This window comes from Myotis yumanensis, unplaced genomic scaffold, assembly GCF_028538775.1.
Source record: "Myotis yumanensis isolate MYYU_CA2020_CCGP unplaced genomic scaffold, mMyoYum1.0.hap1 SCAF_6, whole genome shotgun sequence".
Taxonomy (NCBI): domain Eukaryota; kingdom Metazoa; phylum Chordata; class Mammalia; order Chiroptera; family Vespertilionidae; genus Myotis; species Myotis yumanensis.
In genome coordinates this window covers 22,143,917-22,167,027 of record NW_027223757.1, presented here as the reverse complement: position 1 = coordinate 22,167,027, position 23,111 = coordinate 22,143,917, and the positions used below count along the sequence as shown (strand labels likewise).

General features: G+C 36.9%; 1 protein-coding gene across 11 annotated transcripts in view; it reads right to left on the bottom strand.

The window, feature by feature from the left end:
- The window catches only part of EYA4 (EYA transcriptional coactivator and phosphatase 4), a 229,639-nt gene that overhangs the window by 16,443 nt on the left and 190,085 nt on the right, over positions 1 to 23,111 (bottom strand). For 7 of the 11 annotated variants that reach the window (XM_070419250.1, XM_070419253.1, XM_070419249.1 and 4 more), the window contains 4 exons: positions 20,898 to 21,081; positions 14,000 to 14,136; positions 11,858 to 11,941; positions 1,242 to 1,331 (listed from right to left, as the gene is read on the bottom strand). In XM_070419250.1, the coding sequence (XP_070275351.1) occupies positions 1,242 to 1,331; positions 11,858 to 11,941; positions 14,000 to 14,136; positions 20,898 to 21,081 (495 nt within the window). The remainder of the gene's footprint in view (positions 1 to 1,241; positions 1,332 to 11,857; positions 11,942 to 13,999; positions 14,137 to 20,897; positions 21,082 to 23,111) is intronic. The other 4 variants (XM_070419252.1, XM_070419251.1, XM_070419258.1 and 1 more) reach the window with 1 other exon arrangement.

Genomic DNA, 23,111 nt, shown 5'->3' with positions numbered 1-23,111 from the left:
TTGCTCTTGTGTCTCAACTGTGAGTAAAACTGGATTTTAAGACCTTGCAATTAAAAAACATCTCATTGAAGACACTGACTAACCTGGCTTTTCTTTCTCACACGCCTCTGTGAATTCAACAGGGTGCGGGGGCAGAAGTATGTGCTCTGGAGCCAGACTCCAGAGTTCCAAATCCCAGTTCTACCACTTAGCTAGCAGTTACCTTAGACATAATTTTTATGCTTGTAACCCTACAATTCCACCCCTAGAAAAATAATGTGATAAACATATTAATTTCTAGAGGTTGTTAATTATTTAATGGAAAGTCCAATAAAATAATGTTGAACACAAAGTGGGAAGGATTCAGTAATTAAAAATATCCCTCTTTATTCATAATATAGACAAACATTTTTACTCTACTGTGAAACCATGAGATAAAAAACTAAATTTAAATATGACATTTTTAAAAAAGAAAGAGAAATCTCTTCCAGCATTGTGGTGCTTGACTGGGAAGTATTCCTGGTCCAGTGCCCAAGCTACTCAGTTATTTCAAATTTTATTGTCTGAATGCCTAATGACTCAGATCATTAACACCCAGATTATATACCTATTACAGGACCTATTCAGCTATTCTGAGGCTATTTTTTTCTTGGGTCCTTTCATTTTGTTGTTTCACTTTCTCTTCATTTGAGGTTGGAAATGGAAAAATAAATTAGAAAAAAAAAACAGTGAAATTAAATAAGTGGAATCAAACCAGTCAGATGTGTTATATAATCAGCTCTAGCAGTGTTTCATCTGAAAGGGGAGGAAATGAGGAATGATGATGTTGTCTAAAATTAGGTGTCAGGTTATCTACAAAATGTAATGATCCATGTTAGCACCATGAATAGCATCTCAGACTACTGTCCAGTGATTAACCTAAAGAGTATCCTGGTTTATATCCCGAAAAAGCTAATGCTAATTCCAAAAGTGCACATGGATTGTATTTGAGACACTAACAGGATGAGGAACAGTATATTTGAGCGCACACAGATCTGAGATATTTCTGTTCTAATTATGTGCCAGTATATATGTACAATTCGTTAACTAAATTTAGCTTTTGTTTGCATTTATATATACTATTTTCCTCTTGACAGGAACTTTACTGTTCTCTTATGCTAAATTTCTATCTTTAAGTTTTCTTGAGGTTATCTGGTGTTATAGAAACCATCCAAATATTTTAATAGTTGGATACAACTATTCTTACCTTTTAAAATTCTTACCTCTAAATCATTAAAAAATAAATGTGTATCAGCAAGATTAAAAATCATTTCCTCCATTCGGAGTCCAAGGGTTACTGCCATGGGAGGATCCTGAGAAGAAAATACACGTACAATGAGGTAAAATTTCAGTAACTACAGTTATTATTAAACATATTTTAAGTGCATATTGTTGTGGGGATGGGATGACAACAGATTTTTACTTAAGATTCAAAAGATTTCCCAACTACCTAAAAAGGTACCTTTCCAAAGGGTTCATTTAAGACATAATAAGTATACAGATGCATCTTTGAATTTATAGGAATTTATGTGCACATAAAAATGATTTAGGGAAAGTTTTGACATAAATCTATATGTTTATGAGAGGATCCAGTCTACATATACTCCATGGACAGTCCTTTGGAGAAGTGTATTTGGATGGAATACTGAACAATGCTACAGACTTGTTAAAAATAAGAAAGGATTTCCTTTAAAGAATGATACATAAGAATTAGGGTTGGGAGAAAAGTAGGTCTACTGGATGTTTGCAGGACTTGAGCAGACAATGTCACCTGGAGGCAGTATACGAAGAGCTGGTGGAGCACGGTGAAACCACCACTTAATTATGAACTTCATTTTGATCAACAGGCAATATTTATCTGCAATGAGTGTATAGATTGGTCTAACCTGCATTTGACTAGGAATAAAGAGAGAAGGGTTGAGGATAATGAAAGGAATTATTAATTCAGTAGATGTAATCTATGTAGAAATTATATACACTTAGAAGTTTAATGAAAGTATGGGGATTAGTAAGGAGTCAAGTGACTTATTTTTTGTTTATAGAAACCAAGATGTTACACAGCTGCAAAGGGTTGAGAAACAAGACTAGAGTTCGTACTTTACCATGACCAACTACAGTTGAAAGCCTGGCATCAAGAAGCGAAAGACTAAAAAGTAAGGAGGGTGTAGGGATTGGGTTAGGGAAGTAATTCATGTTCAAACACGGTGTTTAAATGATCAAAGTTGGAATGATCTCTAAAGAGAACTACAATAGTGATGACCCTGAAGATACAGAAAATAGAAAACCTAGATGGAACAAACCCTCAGAATTTGAGACCAGAATGAGCCTGTTAGTAGGGAGAATATGGTTTTGAATAAAGCTGACAAATCTAGAAGAATACTATTTGTTTGACTGAGAAGTCTTTTTGGAAGACCTCAGAGGATGATTTAGGTTGAGTGGCTGGCCAGGAGCCAGATTGTAAGAATTTAAGGAGTGAGTACCAAACTTGTGTTTTCAATGGTATAATAAATGACATTTCAAGAAATGTATTTTAATGTAATGCTAACTTGATATTAATTTATGATAAAATACACAATCCAGGTCGGGCCCAGTAGTATTCATATACACCCCTGAACTTATCTCACTTAGCAAATAGAAGCCCCTCCTCATTCTACACCTATGCTGCAACAACTAATTTTCTTCCTATTCTTCCTTCCATAATGCTTTGAGGGGGATGCCCTAGAGCAGTGATGGCAAACCTTTTGAGCTTGGCGTGTCAGCATTTTGAAAAACCCTAACTTAACTCTGGTGCCGTGTCACATATAGAAATTTTTTGATATCTGCAACCATAGTAAAACAAAGACTTATATTTTTGATATTTATTTTATATATTTAAATGCCATTTAACAAAGAAAAATCAACCAAAAAAATGAGTTCGCGTGTCACTTCTGACACGCGTGTCATAGGTTCGCCATCACTGCCCTAGAGTGTAAATATATTTGAAGTGTCACCTCATATTTTGTAGTGATTAAGAGCTAGATAATAGGAATTGAGTGCTAAGCTAAGAAAAGAAAAAGGTCACTGAGGTGTGTTGAGTAAAGCCAAGACTTGATATTGGAGAAGAGAAAGAAAGGACAGTAAGAATATGTTAAATGTCAGCATAATTTTCTAATTGTCTATATCTCTTCCTCAGAGACTTCTATGGAATTCATAGCTCAAGATTCTCTCTTCTCGAAAACAGATATTCATTGTTCACATCCCTGATGGTATCCTGGTCTTGTGTCCTTCAGTAAGGAGGACTCTACTTTGACTCTACTGCTAGGTTCATCTGTCTTCCAGTGTCGGGATCATTTGGAGAAACATATCCAAAGATCAAATCAATTCCATTTTATACAAAAAGAGTCATTCAAGAACAAGAACAAAAATATAAAGCTTTTCTATTTATTTTATTTTATTTTTATTTTTTTGGTCTCAAAGTCTTTCTGAATTCAGAGGGATCTCTCTTGCTCTGCTTCCTTCAAGTATAGAATTCTTATTTTTTCTTATTTCTTTATGTTGTTCGTGTTTTTGTTGTTGTCTTTGAAAGAAAATCTCTAAAGGTTGAATAAAAGTTGTAAAAATATACATTTGTCTTTTTTGTGTAAAAAAAGTCCTTTCTCTTTGGGTTGGGGGTTGCATAGGTTGAAAACATAGAAAACTTGTAAATATTCTGTATAGTCATGGGACCATGAACAATATGTCTACAAAAATATCAGGAAAAATCAAATGTAATTATAGCATGAAAACATATAATTCCATTAGTGACGCTCTGTGCTTTTGAGGAATGTTCACTGATGCAGGACAATAAAACTGAGCTCCACACTCCTCCGTATGTTTCTGATGATTACTGCCCTAAAGATATATATTTCACATGGGGGTTCAGAATGTCTTCTTTAAAAGGTTTTCTTCTCAAGATTGGGTTGCTTAAATTCTTATCCTACAATTTGCCAGTTTTTCTTCTTTAAGTTTTAAGTAAAACTATTGACTTTCTTATGTTTAGACCTCACATTCTTTGCATTGACAAATCAGATTTATGGGGATGAAAGAAAACATACTGTTCCTCTTTGATTGTTACTTTCATCAATTCCACGCTTCTGAAGTACATAACTCTCTATGCTACCCCAGCAGTGATAGGAAAGTCCACGAAAAATGCATTTTGTGCATCTGATAAGCACACAAACAAATATAACTTTTAGAAAACCAACAATAATTCTCTAACAAGTAAGCACAGCGCACGGGATGGTGAAAACTGTGTTTGAGCATTCCCGCTCCAGTGGAAATGCAACTCCATGGCACTTGAAGGGGTTGCTCATTTGTTTATCAAGCTATGGCAATCCCACAACACACACTCTGGGAGAGCTAGGGCTTCGTAAGCACTTTGGCAAAATATTATTTGTGAATGAGGAAAGTTTAGGTTTGCGGTTTGCCGTAGTGTAAACTAGCTGTATTTTACCAAGGTTTCCAAAGAGCAAGGCTTATCTAAAGGGAGGGGTTTTATCTGCCATGCCAAAGGCTTAGCACAGACAGGCTAAGGATAGTTATGCCACAAGCCAAGGAAAACCATGCCTGTAAGAGGTAATAATCTAGTTTCTAAGAGAATGTCTAGTGAGGGCTGACTTTCAAATATCTAATTTTACTTTCTTTCCCCCCATCTTACTAAGTCCTTGGGAGAGTTGATTCTAAGTAAGTGGATTACAGTATCACATTTTTCTAGCTAAAGGACCCACAGATGTAAGAATCCAAGAAAGATGAGCAGGGATTTGGTGGGGGTTGCCTTAGAAAGGTCTCTGAAGTGTTGGGCTCGCTGGGCCTTGCCAGACTACTGTGAAAGAGCTGCCGGCGCCTGCAATTCCATGGTTTTATCAGGCATTTGAGAGTTAAATATACTTCTGGATTGAACCCAAGGTTTATATAGAGATGTTTGCTCATTTTCATTAGATGTTTGTAGAAATATGGGCACCTTATGAATCAAGAGTTACTGCCTTTTTTCAGTTTACCTGTAGGGAGTGTTGAGTTTAGGGTCTGAAATTAAGTGATAGTGAAAACTTGGACAGAGGAAAAAAGTGGGATAATAAAGGCACCGACAGGAAGCTCTGATGCATATTTTACATATATAACAGTTCTAATAGGTTCAAAGTGTCTACAGCAGAGTTTAATATGGGGCAAACTGAACTTCTGCCAACTTACTCTGTGCTCTGCTCTATTAAAATACTGAAACTACTCCCAAGACATTTGTTTTGAGAGAGAGAGAGAGAGAGAATTGAAAATAATGAAAAACTTTTGCCCCTTAAATGTGTGATTCTAAACCGGATGTTACCATCATATGACTAAGTCAGGTTCAAGTACAGCAGCTCTCTATATCTAAATACTATGTTAATACAGGGCAAAATTTGGAGCCAGACTGTCTGTCTATGGGCCTCTGCCCTGTACTGGGCCATCAGCTGGAATACTTCCCTAGGGACACAATATAAAAATATCTCAGGAGAAAAAGCAATTATGTGTTGTTGTTGTTTTAATAGGGGACTTTTCTTTTTAAAGAACTGAAGTCCTTGGAACAGTTACCCATTTGGGACCTGAAGCACATGTAGACTAGTGACAAAGGCAGAGATGTGTTAGTTCATTAGAGAAGAAGGAAGACAAGCTTGTTCACTAACTAAAGTGGAAGTAGTGAGTGGGTCTGCTAGGAAATAAACTCTTTTAATCAGTGACAAGAGATGAAGTTCAGTCATGAATCAGAAGGAAAATTTAACCATTGAGATGTTTGTCTACGATGGCTAGGCAGTGGACTGGAGTTCTCAGGGGGAATTGGAAAATGGTTTCAGGAACATTCATTTATTTAGCACATATTTACTGAGTGTCTACTATGTGGTAAGACTATTCAAATTCTTAACAGAAACAAATAGACAAAGTCCCTGTCCTTAAGGGGTTCATGTTGTCACTGGATGACCTACCAGATATGTAAACAAAGAAAAAACCCCCAAAGAAACATATAATATTTCAGCTGGTGAAGAAAAACAAAAAACCAGAGTTAGCAGATACAAAAGTCTATAGGGATAGATGGTGATGGCTCATTCAAAGAAAGCACAGGGAAGGCCTTTCTTAGGAGATGGCAGCTGGAGAGAAGAGACCTAAAAACGGTGAGGGAACTAGCCATGCACAGACTCCAGTGGTGGCAGGGAACATACGCAGAGGCGAGAATGAGTCTAGTGTATGGGGAACAGTGTAAGGCAGAGACCCAGGTCAGGGAAGTAAAGCAAAAGAAGAGAGTGCTCAACTGGGCCAAATGCTGAGAGCCCCGGCAAGAAAAACCATGAATTTGGCAAGAGAAGGTCATTCCTCAGACTTGAAGAGAGTCTTATGACTGGAAGGCTACGGAAGAGCAGAGACAAGGGGCAGCAACTGGAAAATAGGCTCAAGAGGATTTTCTGGTGATGGGATTGTTACAGCATGGTCTATGCTGATAAGAATAATTCAAGATTGGGGAACTGGGGACTCAGGAGTGAAAGAGATCATTTCAGGAGTAGATTCCATGAGTCAGTGAGAGGGTCTGGATCCAGGATACGAATAAAGGTGTAAAGAAAAGGCAGAGCATGTGGTATGGCGAGAAGATAAAGTAATTATTTCAGTTGCTATTTTTAGTGATGGAGGAGGAGTTTCATGAAGAATTGAGAGGGGAGCTGAAGGTGTGAGGGGAGAGGTTTGAAAAAGTCAGCTGGAAAAGCTGATTCACCCGGGGGTGCTGAGACCCACTTGAAATGTGTGGTCACACTTAGCTGTTGGGGAGTAGGCAGAAAGGACAACCGTGAAACACACTGTCAAAACGTTAGATGCTTTCAAACTCTGCATTCAGCATTTCATACGTACCACAATCACTCTCTGGTCACCCTCTGCTTCTCTAAACACTGAGCTCAGTGAATACCTTACATTATGGGATAAAACAACAGATACAAATCCATGCAAATATCCTCAGAAAACACCTAGTTCCCCCAACATTCAGATTCCCTTGAAACCAAGTAAGATAGGTTACATTTTTGAATGTTTATTATGTGGTAGGCCATGTTTTGAGTCTTAATGCATTAACCCTGCTAATCAACTTAGTCTTTTTATTCTTTTTCTCACTTTAGAAAAATGATTGTGAAGTCGCACAAACACCAAAGAAACTACCCAAAGGCACAAGTGTAGAAAGAGGTGGCGCTAAATTTTGAACTCAGCTCCATTCCTCCTCCAAGCCAGAAGGCTTAACCATCATGCCCAGAGAGATGGTAACCTGCATCGTGTTAGCCATTAGGGAGGCCTCCAATCCATGGTTCCAAACACTTGATTAATTCTAATCACTCCCCATTAAATCAAGAATTCTTGCTATAAAACTGTGTACAGATTGTTTAATATAACAGGAACCAATTGATTTATCCTTAGGAACATATTATTTCCCCAGTGCTGCTTTTATATAGGATGTTGTCTAAAATGAGCAAGTAGTGTTGGGAGCTTGAATTTTAATTTGACACTATAAGGCTGAGATGGGGAACGTCCAGCCCCAGGGCCTTACAAGACCCACGAAATCACTTGGTCTGGCCCTGCCAAGGCAATAGGGGTGAGTTGATTAAATGTTTGACCAAATATGGCAGGCTAGTTTTTACGTTGATAATTCTGTATGGCTTGTGAATAATGTTATAACCATCCAAATGATCCTTGGCAGGAAAAAGGTTCCCCATCCCTGCTATAAGGTAACGATTCGCTTCTCCTTCAGTCTTTTCATCCACTTACGCTGCTTCCTTTGCATCCTTACTGTGAAATAACTTTGGAGAATCATGACTTCATAGCACATGACATATCAATGCTACTAAAGAAGTCAAATCCTTAAAGCACAGTCTATTTAGCTTCATTGTTTCTGTGCATCTGGGTTTTCACATCTTCGAAATATCCCTTTGCAGATCCCTCCTTCTAAAGCAGACCACCCCCAGGAGAGCACATAATCTTAACTATTCTATAATCCAATCCCTGCCTTGATTTCTCCTACCTTTCTGTAACCTTCCTTAAATTCCATCCTTAATCTCAAACGCATAAAAGAAACTGCACACTGTTATTCGCTGGATTATTTGAGATCTTGCTCCTCCTGGCAACTATCATCAGTTTGGCTCAAATAAAGTCCTATAAAAATTCTCTACAGGTTTGGACATTCCTTATTTCAACAGGCCTCCTTGGAGTAGCAGAGAAAAATATAAAGGACAAGGACTTGTTATGAACTGATATGGTTTCCAACATATATACCAGCATTTATCATTTTGTAACCTTGGTCAAGTTTCTTAAACCCTCATAATCTACACTTCCTCGTCCATAGAATTTAGATCCCCATAAATTACAGCACAGTAATTACAAGAATTAAGTGGGTTTACATTTGTGAAAGTGACTAATAACAGAATTTTTTTGAGAATTAATTCACACTAAGAGTTCTGCTAAGCCCTTTAAACATGTTTTCTGTCTAATTCTTATTCACTATAAACAGTATTATTCAAGTTTAAAGAAATTGAAGCTGAGGGATTAAGAAATTTGCTCAATGTCAGAAAGCTGAACACATGAGCATTGGGTTCTCAAAGTTAGGTTTATCTGACTCAAAGGCTCTTGTCCTTAACCACCATCCTTATTGCTTGTGAAATGCCAAACACAGGCTCTACCACATGCCACGTGTTCTGTACATGTATGTTCATTTTCCCACACCTTCCAGTAGTGACCCTGATCCTTTGCCTATTCCATACCACCATGAGGCACTGATAACTGTCTGCCCCCACTTTATTTCACTGAACATTCAAGTTTTCCTTGTTGATGGAAAAATATCCCAATCACCTGACAGAAGAGAATTAGAATTATTCCAACTTAAAGGAGAACTCACATAATTGTCTACACAGAACCTCACTAATTGTCCTTACTCCTTTCAGGAAAAGTCACTTACATGTGTCCATAGTAGATGACATGTCTATACTGTGTGATGTGCTGCAGCAGAAACAACACAAGCTTTGGGGACAAATAGTCTAAGGACCCAGGGTTCATCTCTGCCACCAACTAGCTGTGTGACTTTCACACATTTTACTTCCTTTCTGAGCATGTTTCCTCATCTACAGATTGGGGCAAATAACCTACCCCTTAAAATTGTGACACTTATTGCCTGGCACATCGTGGGCATTACATAAAACATTGGTTTCCTTCTTCCTCTAGCTTTGTGCCAGCCTTCTGGAAAACTCTGCTATTTTAAGCAACTGTAAGCATAGAAAATGTGTCCATTTTGTATTCAAACAAAGCTTCTGACAATACTTTAAAATAGTGGGACTTCTATGGGAAATGAAGGCTGTGTGTCCAGGCTGCCATGTGGGGAGGGGACAGGTTAATCGCAGTGATGCACCACTGCGGAGGGAGGTGTGAGAACTTTGCTTTTGGAAGTATTCTTAGAGCCAGTTTATGAGTCACTCAAGAAAAGCAGCTTCATTTCTTTTTGATGGTTCACCCTCCTCAGCTCTTTATTGGCATCCCCCTTCTTTATCCCAAATGGAAGTCCATGCTCAGTCCTGGAATGGAAGCAACTTTATGGTATTTTTGACAAAAAGAAAAATAATGATATTTTGACTATGCTCCTTATTCATTGCCTTGGGTTCAAATGATCTTATTTCTAAAGATCAAAATGACCATGGAAGAATGAAGGTCTGAAGTCAGGAAATATTTTAAAAAGCTAAAGATAATTGCAAAAAAAGATTAGTTCTACCACTGATATGGCATAATGAAAGCAACACAGATATTTAGATATAGACACTGATGGTGAGCATTCTGAAGGGAACTTTATTTGAATTCATGTGTTCAAGTTAGATTGTTTATTTTAAATGTTTATCTAATATGAAACTAGCTGCACAAAAATATTGTAATCAGTTCAACAGAATTTACTGTGTACTACTCATAAGTCAAAATTATTCCATAAGAAATGCTTTAGATTATTGTCTGGAAACTTTTTAGATGGTATACTCTATCAGTAATATAATTTTGGCATGCACACCAAATTTATGTGTAGTATAATTTACTTATTAATTATATACCTATTCTTTAAATTATAATCATATGCATGTGTTTACAAAGTATGTGCTTTATGAAACAGACAACAATAGAAACTTCAAGATACAAGTGTGTGTGTACGTGTGTGTGTGTTTGTGTGTGTGTGTGTGTACTCATACACTAACATTTTCTTTCCTTATTTCAGCTGAGCATCTTGTGTGTTTCTGGCACATATGCATGCATCTTGCTCAATGGTTTAGATGACAATGATTGGGATGAAGGGACTAAGACTCCTTCTTCTAGATGGTCATTAAACAAAATTGTTACCTTTCATATCAGTTTAGCAGCATTCATTACCTACACTAAACATCAAATGCCTTGCAGATTCATCAAGGTTGCATTTTAGGAGGAAGAACATGAGTGCAATTCTTCATTACTAATCTAGAAGACAAAGTTTAACAAACTTGCTAAAAACTGCACATTGAGCTGACATGAGACCCTATTAAATAATGTGACACTACAAAGAAATACGAAGACAATTCTGTATGTGTGAACCAAAGTCAGATACAACTTTGAAACCGGTAACTGAAGGAGGGCCACCATGCTTTGAATTGACTCTTGTTAAATTATGAATCCTATAGAGTCAAAGACACAAATAGTAATGACATAAACAATTGTGTTTCCAGCTGAAAAGCCTGTTGCAGTTTCATCAATCTTTGAAAAAGCACTCACAGGTGTGTAACAACACGGTTTTAAGAAGCTAGCTCACTATGACAATGACAGCACCCAGCCAGCGTGGCTCAGTGGTTGAGTGACAAAAGATTACTTCCTTATTCCAAATAGCATTTTATAGCAACATTTGGGGCAACAAATCAAGCAATTATTGTAGTTCCCTTATTAAAGGCCTAGAGGGCCGGTGCACAAATTTGTGCACAGGTGGGGTCCCTCTGCCTGGCTGGCGATTGGGGCCAATCAGGGGCCATCTCGCCCAGTCCCTATTGGGGAGATTGGGGCTGGACAGCTAGGGAAGGTGGGGGGAGGGATCACGGGAGGTTGGCTCGCCACAGGAGGTTGACTGTGGAAGTGTACTGACCATCAAGGGGCAGCTCCTGCATTGAGCATCTGCCTCTGGTGGTCAGTGAGCATCATAGTGACTGGTCGACTGGTCTTTTGGTCCTTCGGTATTAATGGTAATATATATATATATATATATATAGTAATTTTATATGCTTAAAGTCTATTTCGATTTACAAAAATTTTATAAAATAATTATAGCAAAGTAATAAGCTTGATTTCGATGTAGAAAACTCAATAATGAAGAAGAAACAAGAATGCAATTTTTTACAAGTTTTGTGAAATTTCCCAATTCACATAAAGAAATGATGGGCTAGTAGAATGAAATAATTAAGAGCAGATTTGATCGACTGCAATGAAACCACTTAAATGTATTTTTTTCTAATTATCCTTTTAATTCTCACCCAAAAATATGTTTTTTGATAGATTTTTTTAGAGAGGAAGGGAGAGAGAGAGAGGGAGAGAGAAAGAGAGGGAGAGAGAGAGAGAGAGACATATATGTGAAATAGAAACATTGGCTGCCTTCGGCTCGTGATCCAATTGGGGATCAGGTATGTGCCCAGATCAGGAATTGAACCACAACCTTTCATGCACAGAAAATGCTCTAACAATAGAGCCACCCAGATGGCTAAATATATTTTTAAATGGCTCTTGATTTTTCAGCAAAATAAAATTCTAGCAAGGTTACTTGGGGTAAAATGTCTTGATTACTTACCTTGCCGTACTTCTGGGCATAAGAACCTGTGAGCAGTGAATGAAAAACAATGATGGTTTCATCCAAGTCCCAGACAAACACACGCTGAAGAAAAAGATAAATATCAAAGAATTATTAAATTATAAGAAAGCAAAAATCTCTTTATAAGTAAAAAGCATCTCATTTTGTTGTTGGATATACTCTTGATACCATTTTAGAGAAACCTATGCTACGCCATTTATTTTCCCCCCCAAATTTTCCAGATCTAACTCCTGTAAAACCTGAGAAGCAAGAGTTATACAAACAATAAGCTTAAAAATCAGATATCATAATTTAAAGAAATTCACCCAAATATTTATTTGCAGTTAATACCCCAAAAGACACATTTGGACTTTGTGATAGAAGTGAACTTGAAACTCTATCTTAAAGTTTTATACCTCATAGATTTGTGATATTTTACAATACATTTAAAAATATTTAAAAGACTCAATAATAATCCCTAAATAGATATTACCAAGTGTGAGCTTTTGAGTCAGCTTGACCATCAGGTGGGTTGTTTGGTCTGCACAGTGAAATATTTCAAATTATTGATCAACTTTTTAAGATTAGGAAATTTCAAACAAACTTCAGGGTTTTCACTGTAGCAGAGAAACTGGAAGCTGTAGCAATGCTGGCTGAGGTGCCACAGGGAGGGGTGGGCCCCTTTTGATTGGGCCAATGCTCTCTGCTCTCACAGTAGGCTGGCTTCCTAGCCCAGTTCGCCCATGGATTATCACCTGCCGAGTCCCCGAATGCATTTGAAATTGCTACTGTTGTTCAGGTAAAGGAAATGATCTCTCATGAAAAGGTGTAATGACTATTACTTAACTTGACCAAATCTGGAAATTTAATGTTTTTTTCTTAATTGAAGTGAAGCAGGAATTTTAGGGGGAACATAGGCAGGATTAGGGATTTTTTGGAATTGGGGTCCATGGAAAAGCACGGGGCTGCAGACTTGGAGAAGGTGCATTTCCATAATACAAGGAAGCCTGGTGCACTTACATCTCCATAAGACAAGGGAGCTGCAACAGTTGCACTTACATAAGACAAGGGAACTGGAAGTAGCCAAGAAAGGTCTATATTTACAAACTAAAGAGAAGGAAGCCCTTCATTCAGATGGAAAAGAAGAAAGCCCAGAGGAATGGAAGGACCATGAGGAAGGAGGGCCTTAAGAATCACTATAGTAACCAATTCAAAGGGGAATATTGACCAATCAGAGGGGATATCAGAACACAGGAACTGCAGCCTTTATAATCCATAGGGAAAAGGAACCCAGTGGGACCCTTTCCCCCTCCCTACGTGGGAGTTCATTCTGTGGCATTCTGTGGGACTCTTCCCTCACCCCACGTGGGAATCTGTATCTATTCTTCAATAAATTTCCACCTTTGCTATACCACTTTCTGTCCTTGGATTCATTCTTCGAATCTGGTGGACAAAGAATCTGGGTTCCAGTCCAAAAATTAGGTATCAGAAGTAGGTAGTTGTTTAAGAAGTAACAGATTAAGGTTAAGAATAGTGTCTCCTGATGTTTTATAATAAAAGTCAACCTCTTTTGTATGGATATATCTCAAAAGAGATTTCAACCAGAAAAAAAAGGCTCATGAAAATTTTTACAGATCTAAAAATTTTAACCTGTATCAGATGATTGGAATTTTTTTTCTATTTTCAGAAGATAACTTTTCATTTTCATACAGATTAATTTTACCTTTTAAAATTAATTGACCCATATAACTATCTTTCATTACATTAGTACCACCAAATGAAGTGTTTCTCAGAAAATTACCCCAGAAACAGTTATTTTTAAAATTTGTTTGTACCAACGTGGACCAAAAGATGCAATTATCTCAGACCTAGAATTTGTAACTCATTATCACTTTTAAGTTGTTGTGTTTTTTTTAATTTGGCCATTACAATGGATGAAATCTCAAACTTTCAGCTGTGAAATGCCCACTACAAAGCAGATCCACTCCCTTCATCATGATATATATATATACATATATATACAAATATATATATATACATATATATTTATAAGTTTGAAGCATTATGAAACTGTAAGTATAGAATATGTATTCAATAAAAATAAAACATCATATTACACTCTTTGAGGATGAGTCAGCATACCTCCAGGTCACTGTCGGGAGGTGGGGAGGGGTTATTTTTCCGGCCTCTTCCTCGGGACTTTGACCCAGAACTCCTACATGTTCTCTCATCAAGATCTTTAATGGGTGTGGAGGGGCTCTGCACGGTATCAAACTCTCCTAAAAATACATAAGTTACATCAAAAATAGCACTTCATTTTTAGATTAGGCATGAGTCTTCATTATTAATCATCTTAAACTCTTATTGAACAGAAATCTTAGGACAAGAGAGAGAGAGAGATTGATTGATTGATTTATACTCCCAAATACCCAAAATTCTAAAGGGACAAAAAAATCTATCTGTAGGTCAGACAAATCCCTCCCAACAAATCCCTCCCAAGTTTCAGTCTCTGTGATCTATTAGACCTGAACACCTTTTATACTCCATATGCCTTCAACTTCCAATTTCTACCCCCACCTATATATTTATCTAAATTTAAATCTGTTCTCAACTCCTTACATCAGAGTTCAGAGGATGAAATGTCTTGTGGATCAATTCCATGCAAACTTGACTCCTCTACCCCACCTCTTAAGGAATCTTGCTCCATTAGTCAAACCCTCTCTCATCTTCCGTCCAACCTTTTCCTCTTTTGGGGTCAAAGGCAAGTTTAAAAGTCCTCCCTTTTGACCTCACATTTCCATCTAGAAGCTATCTGCTTGCTATCTTATTTTTTAAAATAACACTTCTTAAAAGAATAATGTATACCAGTGCTGTCTGACAGAAATATAATGCAAACAACAAATGTAACCACATATATAATTTAAAATTTTCTTGAAGCTTCATTAAAAAACGTAAAAAGAAACATGTAAAATTAACTTTATTTATATATGTTAATTGACCTAATTTATCCAAAATATCCATTTCAACATGTAATCCATATAAAATTATCAATGACATGCTTTACATATCTCTTTTTTTGTATTAAAATCCTGTGTGTAGTTTACACTTACAGCGGACCTCAATCTGTACTGGCCACATGGCATGTGCTCAATAGCCGCATGTGGCCAGCAGCTACAGTGCTGGACAGCACATCTCTCTCCACGTCCTGACAGCCGATTTGTCATCAATTAGCTTCAGTTCACCAAAACTGTAAAACTACTCTGATGCAAAGTCCCAATAATTACCTCACTGACAAATGCAATAGAGAGACTCAGATCTTATATTCTTGGATCTCCATGCTGGGTTTGATCCTCTTAAACAGCACCCTTCAGACCATTATTTGGCAGCTGACACCATGCACTCTAAGTCTAGAATCTCTCTCACCTTCTCTTCCTAAGAGACCTGGACTCCTTTTTTCTCTCATTCCTTATTTGTTGGTATTTACAAGTTCCATGCTTTGCTCACTGTCCTTCTCATGCCACATCATCTGGGTGATCCATGATGTTAATCACCCTCTGTGTGATGACTGTTAAAAAAATCTGTATCCCCAACCAGGCTACATCCCAAGTTTCAGACTTTGTATCTGATTGATTTCTTCATGTCCCACAGATACCTTAAAATCTGGCATGTCTAAAGCTAATGGTGGAGCATCTAATGAGGTAGGAAGTACTGAGCAGTGGCAAATCTGTGTGTATATGGGGCGGGGGGGGGGGTGAGGTGTGTTAAGATAAACAAATGGAGGCAACAGTGAAGTGCAGCAAAACCTCACAAGTAACAAAAGTCAGATTTATCCTACTACTGCAAGCATTTTACGCAATCTCTCTGACTCTCAGGTGTGTGTGTGTGTGTGTGTGTGATATTAAAGCATGAATAGTACTTTTTTGAATTATTGAGATAGAGCTGGTTTACATTTAATTGGATTTAATTAATATGCACAAAGTAAAAACTTCTAGGAGAGTCTGATGGCAAACTATATTAAATTTAGGTTATGCAATTTTAAACATAAAGATGCTATGACTAGCATGCTTTACCATGAAATTAAAGTAAAATAATTTTGAGGACAGCTGAACAGTTTTTAATATAAATAATCAAATCTGAACAAACTACATAACGTGTAGGTATTATTTTTTCTGAGATGTTCTAAATAACAGTAAATTCTGCATAGCTAGCTTGTAGTCATTTGTAACAGTTATAACATCTTTGGGAAACATTGTGCATGTCAGGACAGCACCGGAAAGTATGTCTGTGCTCCAAATATCATTTGCTCTTAAAACACTGCTAGCACAGTTCATTGTGTGGACCTCTGCTCAACTGTGTGAGAGTAGACAGCATAATAAAAAGTTTTAGTAATGAGGTTAAATGTAGCCCTATCTTACAGTAAATCATGTTTTAGTTTACTTGCATAGGCATTAATTAGACTTTAGGTATTTAAACACACACCAACTTCCAAATATATCACAACATTTTTTTTCTATGTTTAGTAGTTGTTTTTTAACAGAATTTTCCTAAGGCTACTATGTCCTGCAAGTTAAATGTTCTCCTTCAAATAAAATGTAGGTTATAATTAACCCTAATTTATTAAATAAGCTTATAATAATATTTTTGGGATGACATTCCATACAACCTGTTTTTCTCTTCATTCTAGATCATTTTTCAGGTGTTAAATATCACAAAGCAGCTTTGTTCTCGCAACAGTACAAGGGTTGAAAGGACAAAAACTTGCAAAATCCCCAAGTCAGTGTGATGTTATGGGTGGTTGATGGTTGACTGGATCCATAAAGAAGGAGTCTGGCAGAAACAACTCAGCTATTCCAATAAATTGGGAGCCAACAGCAAGGGAATGAAAAGAGCCAGAGGGGCAGGGAAAGGAGTATTTATAAGTAGTGTTTGGGTTTCAATAAGAATGGGACTTGATACCACTGATTCTTTCCAAGTTATTGCAAGATCTTAAAAGGGCTCTAAAAATTTGGACACAATATGGACAGAAGTGTTCTCATAGCTTGTTTAAAGAACTAAGAGGAGCAGCTCCATATGTATTCAACCTTAAGTATTTTTTTTTTCATGAACTGTCTTTCCTTTTAAAATGTTTATTAAGATATGTTTGACTTTATTCACTGCTCATTATGTCTGTGTGAATGATTCACATTTGTAGCTTGGGGCAGTCATCTGTTCTTTCCTTAATGTGGCTAGAACTTCAATATATATATACTGGTATATATGCTTTATTTATCATTCTGTTGATATACATTTGGATTATTCATAATTTTAGGCAACTATGAATAAAGCTGCTATAAACTTTCTTGTTCTTGTCTTTGTGGACTTAGCTCCCATTTCTCTAAGGTATATATACCTAGCAGTGGGACTGCTGGGTCGGAGGAAAGGCATATGTCCATGTTTAACAAGCTCTGATCACCTTTTTCCAAAGTGGTTGTATTAATTCACTCTCCTACTAGCAATGAGAATTCTAGTTGCTTGACATTCTTGCCAATACTTGATATTGCTAGTCTTTGTTACATTAGTCATTGTGGGGGTATGGTGGTATATTATTGTAGATTTAATTAGCATTTTCTTGATGAGAAATGATTTGAAACACTTTTTTGTATGCTAATTTCCCATTTTGTATCTTCTTTTTTTGATATAAATGTTTACATCTTTTGCCCATTTTTAAAATTGGGTTCTCTTTTCCTTATTGATTTGTAAGCACTCTTTATTGTGAAACATTCTTTATCTATATCTGCATATATGTCTATAGCTATATGATATAAACCTCACTTTGACTCCGTGAATCTGGGCTTTCATTATCCTCTTTTAATCTTGGGAAAACTGGAGACATGTGGGACTTAACTTATCAAGATGAAATAGTTTGTGTGAGGAATTATGATATGATTCCAGAACTGCTGCCTTAACCACTAGGCTTATACTTCCTCCTCCAAACTGCAATGGACACTCTTGATTACAAACCTATATCTGTTTTTACTAATCAAGAATTATACAGACTTTATACAATTTGTGAAAGTGAAAGCCAAGAAATTCATCAAAAGAACTAAACTGATGAACAAAAACAGATCCAGAGACAGAGGAGCATTGATCAGACTGTCAAACCTCAGAGGGAAGGTAGGGGAGGGTGGGGGTAAGGGAGAGAGATCAACCAAAGGACTTGTATGCATGCATATAAGCCTAACCAATGGACACAGACACCAGGGGGGTGAGGGCATGAGTAGAGGTGTGGGGGGGCAATGGAGGGATAAGGACACATATGTAACACCTTAATCAATAAATACATTTTTTTAAAAAAGAAGTTTATAGTAAAAGAGCAGGTCCTGAAGAGGCCACAGCAGTATCTGGACTCCTATAGCAACCATCCAGGTGGAACTATTCTGACCTCTATAGCTTTTGAAGATGCTATCCTTTTTTTCAGATAAAGGGTAAAACCAGGAACTTGAGCTCAACTGGTCATTAAACATTTATTGACACTTTTTTTTTTTTTGTAAGGAGAAAGCTGTCAATTCCAGGGCCTCTGCCAAATAATTTCTCTCAGGTAATTGCACTAGGGCACATTAAGGCTGCAGGTATGGGAAATGCAGATTGGCGGAGGAGTTAAATGTGGTCAGTTCTTTCTACCTAAATCCTCTGGTCAGCTTCCACGAACTGAATTAGCACTTTGTTTCCTTCCTGTCCTTAAGTGAAATGCCATGAAGCTATGGAAAGTCTACTGAGTTCTGCCTAAGAAACTGGCTTCTTTTCAAAGAGCGAAGTGATCTTACTATATCCCTTACTTTTCTGAAGCACTTGTAAAATTTAATCAGCTAATGTATTGTAATGTCTGCCAAGGGCTCAGAGTAAAGGATAATATTGTTACAAATGACTAATTATATATAATGTTAAAGATGTTTAAAATATTTTAAAAAGGAGCTATAAAAATATCTCAAATTTTCATGCACTAATCAGTCATCACTTTCTGAATGCAAATCAAAATTATAATATACCTAAGATAATCTTTATGTTAAAAGCAGAGAGAGGTCTTTATAAAGATAATGAACTAAAATATCTGTTCTTAATCAACATAGTAATGTTTCTTTTAAATACACTGTCAAACTACCTAATAAGGTAAAGTAATAACTGGATGCTATTTGCAATTTCCAAATAACATCAGTCATTACCAACTACCTTAGGCATTTTCTTGGGCCAACACCATACATGATTGAATAATTATCTTTTAATCAGTACAGTAATGAATAACTGTACCTTCCATGCTTTAGATTTTTAAATCCAACTTTATTTCATTAGGGTTTATCGCTAAATCAAAACAACCAGCTGTCTCTTATAGAACATGAAGTATGTTTCTCTTTTAAAAATGAGAGTAGTCAACAGAAAATGATTTATGAAAAATTGTGGATTTAATTGCTAGGTCTCTGATTTAATTCCAAAATGCAGAGTTGGTTAATAGGAAATAATTTTCATACCGTTAAACTAAATAGCTCAGCGTTCATCAATAATAATAAAGAAAAATCTCATAGTTACGAACTAGTTTACTTTTTGTATGCATGCAAGATCTGAAAGACAAAATCAAACTTAAAGTATCTTGACTAAAGTTCTGAGATTACAGAATACCTTAAAAATCCAGACTTGTGTATTGTTATGGTTTTGGTTGAGATAATAATATAGTTACAAGTAGAAATAATTTCTTCTTTAAATTAAGCAGAAAATCTGATAAGATCTGAATATTATCTATCATATCTATAAAATCTTTACATAACCCAAGGCCACAAAATTTCCCCCAAGTCTTCTTCTAGAAGTTTTATAGTTTTAGTTTTGACACGTATTTATTGTATATGGTGTGAATTAAGAGTCAAGATTCTGGAAGATTTTATTGTTTGTTAGTTTTGTGTATTTTTAAAAATTTTGCTTATGCATGTCCAAGGAGAATGGGGTGGGGGGGGGGGGGGCTGAGAGATTGAGCAAAAATGAAAAAAAAAGATAATTCATGGACAACAGTGTCATGATTGCAGAAGCAGGGGATGGGTGGAGGTGGAAGAGTGCATAGAGGGGATTAATTGTGATGGAAAAAAGTAAAATAAAAAATTTAAAACCCTCAAACAAACAAACAAATACCTATTCATTCTCCAATTGCCGTTGCACTTTTGTCAAAACCCATTTTCCAGTGTATGTAAGTCAGTCTACATCTGGACCCTCGGTTCTACTCCATTGCTCCAAGTATGTGTCCTTTTGCCAATATGACACATTCTTGATGACTATTCTTTATAATAAGTCTTGAAATCAGGCAATGTGAGCCCTCAAACTTTGCAAAATTATATTGGCTATTCTAGTTTCTTTGCCTTTCCTTGTAATTTTAGAGTCACCTTGATCATTTCTCCAAAAAGTCCTGCTGGAATTTTTATTGGGATTATGATGAATTTCTATTAAATTTGCTTTTAACTTTAAATGTTTCAGCTGGGTTAAATATGTGTCAGCAAATATAATTCCAATAAGAATACAGATAAGCTTCAGACAACAAAAAATACAATGGATTTTAAATACGTGCTGACTAGGCAAAAATATTAGACTACTTAGCAATGATCCTAAAAATCCTAGGAAGGTAGGGAACATTCACTGATTGGAGGCACTGATGCCTCATGAAGGTGAAGGAACTATGCAGTCTCTCAAGCATAAAGGACATATGGTCAGTTATATCCAAAGAAGATAATACTACAACTTTTCTATGTTGTTAAGACCGTCACAAAATAGTCTGGCAAAAGGCCCACTGACCTTTTTATATCTACTTATATTCACATACACACTGCCATTTAAGTTTAAAATATAAATCTCCTAACTGCTCCACATCTAAAAGAAGTGTTTTCCAAATGCCAGAATGTCATCTTACGCAGTGGTACTAGCACAGATTAAACATCAGCATAATCATCTGGGAGCTTTCAGTCTTATTTCTGAAATGTCTATTTTCTCCATATTATTAGACACAGCAAAACATATGAAAGTATTTCACCTGGATGAAGATCTGTACCTGGTTGGCTAGTCAGTCCTGGGAGAGATTCCTGCAACTGATAGGTTGAGGTTGAGGACGATGTGCCATCAGCTGTGTTATTTGATGTCATATATGCTCCATACGTTGATGCGGAGTAATACTGTGCATACTGGTTTTGGCCAAAGGCTGTGTAGGATGGATAATCCTGAAACAGTAATTGAGATGTGTGTGTTTGAAATAGAAATTACTCTCTGGCTGGCTTGAAAAGGAAGCAATCGCTATGGTAAACTGTAAGATTAGTATTTGGCTCCATTTGTTTTAGAGTCCACAGCTTTGAGTTGATTCCAATGGGCAGAGACAATTTTGTGGGCACCTTCTGTATACACATTGTCATGAATTACTTTGCTGGTTTTGCAAACCAGATCCAATACACACATTTTAATCTGTCTAAAGGGTACATATGCTTCATTTTGGCCCCAAAATTACTTATCCAAGGATATACATCAACATGTCTTATGCAATTGAAGAGGCAAGAAGGAGATGGAGTCAGTTCATATTCATAGCATCCGTTCTCATATATTGAACATCACCTGCAAGGGGGAGGTGTGGCTGCTCCTCCCAGCTTCCATGCAGACCTCAGTCTGCATTATTGTGATTTTTATTCCCCTTCTTGGCTACCCTGTATAATTTTGATTTCTTGTCAGGAGATAAACAGTAAGTAAAAGAAGATGAATAAAATATTTTCTTTCTCTTACAGGACACATGTCACCTGAGGCCTTGACTTGAAGATTTTAGTGAGGTTTTCAAACATTTGTTTGCCTCATTTGTTACAGGAAAAAAAAAAGAAAACATTGGATAAAACCCTCTGACCTGCTTTCTATTTAAAAATTTTAAGAACCTTAAAGTGATCTTAATAATCCTTCAAAATTCTTTTACATACTAAGATCATGAACAAGGATTTGTTGTGATAACTGATATTTAATATATCTAGTGTGTTTTAGCTCAAATTGTTATTAATGATGACAAAGCCTTGGTCAGGATTAAGGTTCCCTAATAGGTGGCCCTAAGGGCAAGAAGATCCATGTTTGATGTGATTCCCCAAAAAGGTAATTCTCTGTGTAAGTACATATGTGTATAAACAAATATTATCAGAAAGGATTAAGTAGTATGGCAGAAAACTAAAATTCTATCCATCTGTTAATTTCTAGATTTGATGCTCTCCATTACCACCTGTGAGCCCATAAACAAAAAAAACTTGCAATATTTGGACAAAGTGCCTAGCAACACATATTTTACAGAGTAAAGCAGTAAAAACATTTCCATAGTGATTACTTTGTGTCAGGTACTGTTCTGAAGCCTTAAATGGATTTAGTCATTTAACCCTCACAACCCCCTATGCAGTATTATCATTATTCACATTTTACTGTGAAGGGGATGGAGGTAGGGAGTGCTTATGGATTTGTCCGCGGTCAGACAGCTAGCAAGTCTCAGAACTGCAACTGGAGGCCAGAGAGCCTGACCTGCACCTGTGCCTTAAAGGAAGATGAATTTACTTATTGGAAAAGTCCAGATTACTAGCTTCCGGGGAAGACAATGTCTTTTTGTTCTCAAACATATCTCCAAGATTTCTGCTTCTCTTTATTTCCTCTTCTGCCACCCTGGTCCAAGCCACCTTTACTTGCTGTTGGAGCCAATGGACAGGTTTTCTAATTTGTCTCCTCCTTTCTATTTTTGGCTTTCTCCAAAGTCCCTGAAGCCAGAGTAATCTTTTCAAAACATAAATTACGTGATACTATTCTCCTGTTCAAAATCCTTTAATAGCTTCCCATTGGGATTGGAATACAACTAGATGTCTTCCCATACAGCACCAGGCCCTACTTGCGCAGGCCCCTGTCCATCTGTGCAGATGTGTTTCCCCACCGGACCCTCAGGTACAAACTAAACTCCAGACTGACCCAGCAAGTTTATCAGCCCTGGGCGATCTAGTCCATCTGCTTTCTATGCCTGAAACACCCTTGCCCTCATTCTTCACCCAGCCCTTAGAAGACTTGGCCTAACTGTCAGTTCCATAGACAGGCCTTCCACAAAACCTCCCCTACTCCACTTAGATTTCTAATAGTATTTTTAATAGGACCCTGTTCTCTCCCCTCATGCTAATTGGATATTTACCTGTCTGTTTACTGGTTTATTGTCAACGTCTCTCTGTAGGCTGTAAGCTCCATGAGATAGGATCAG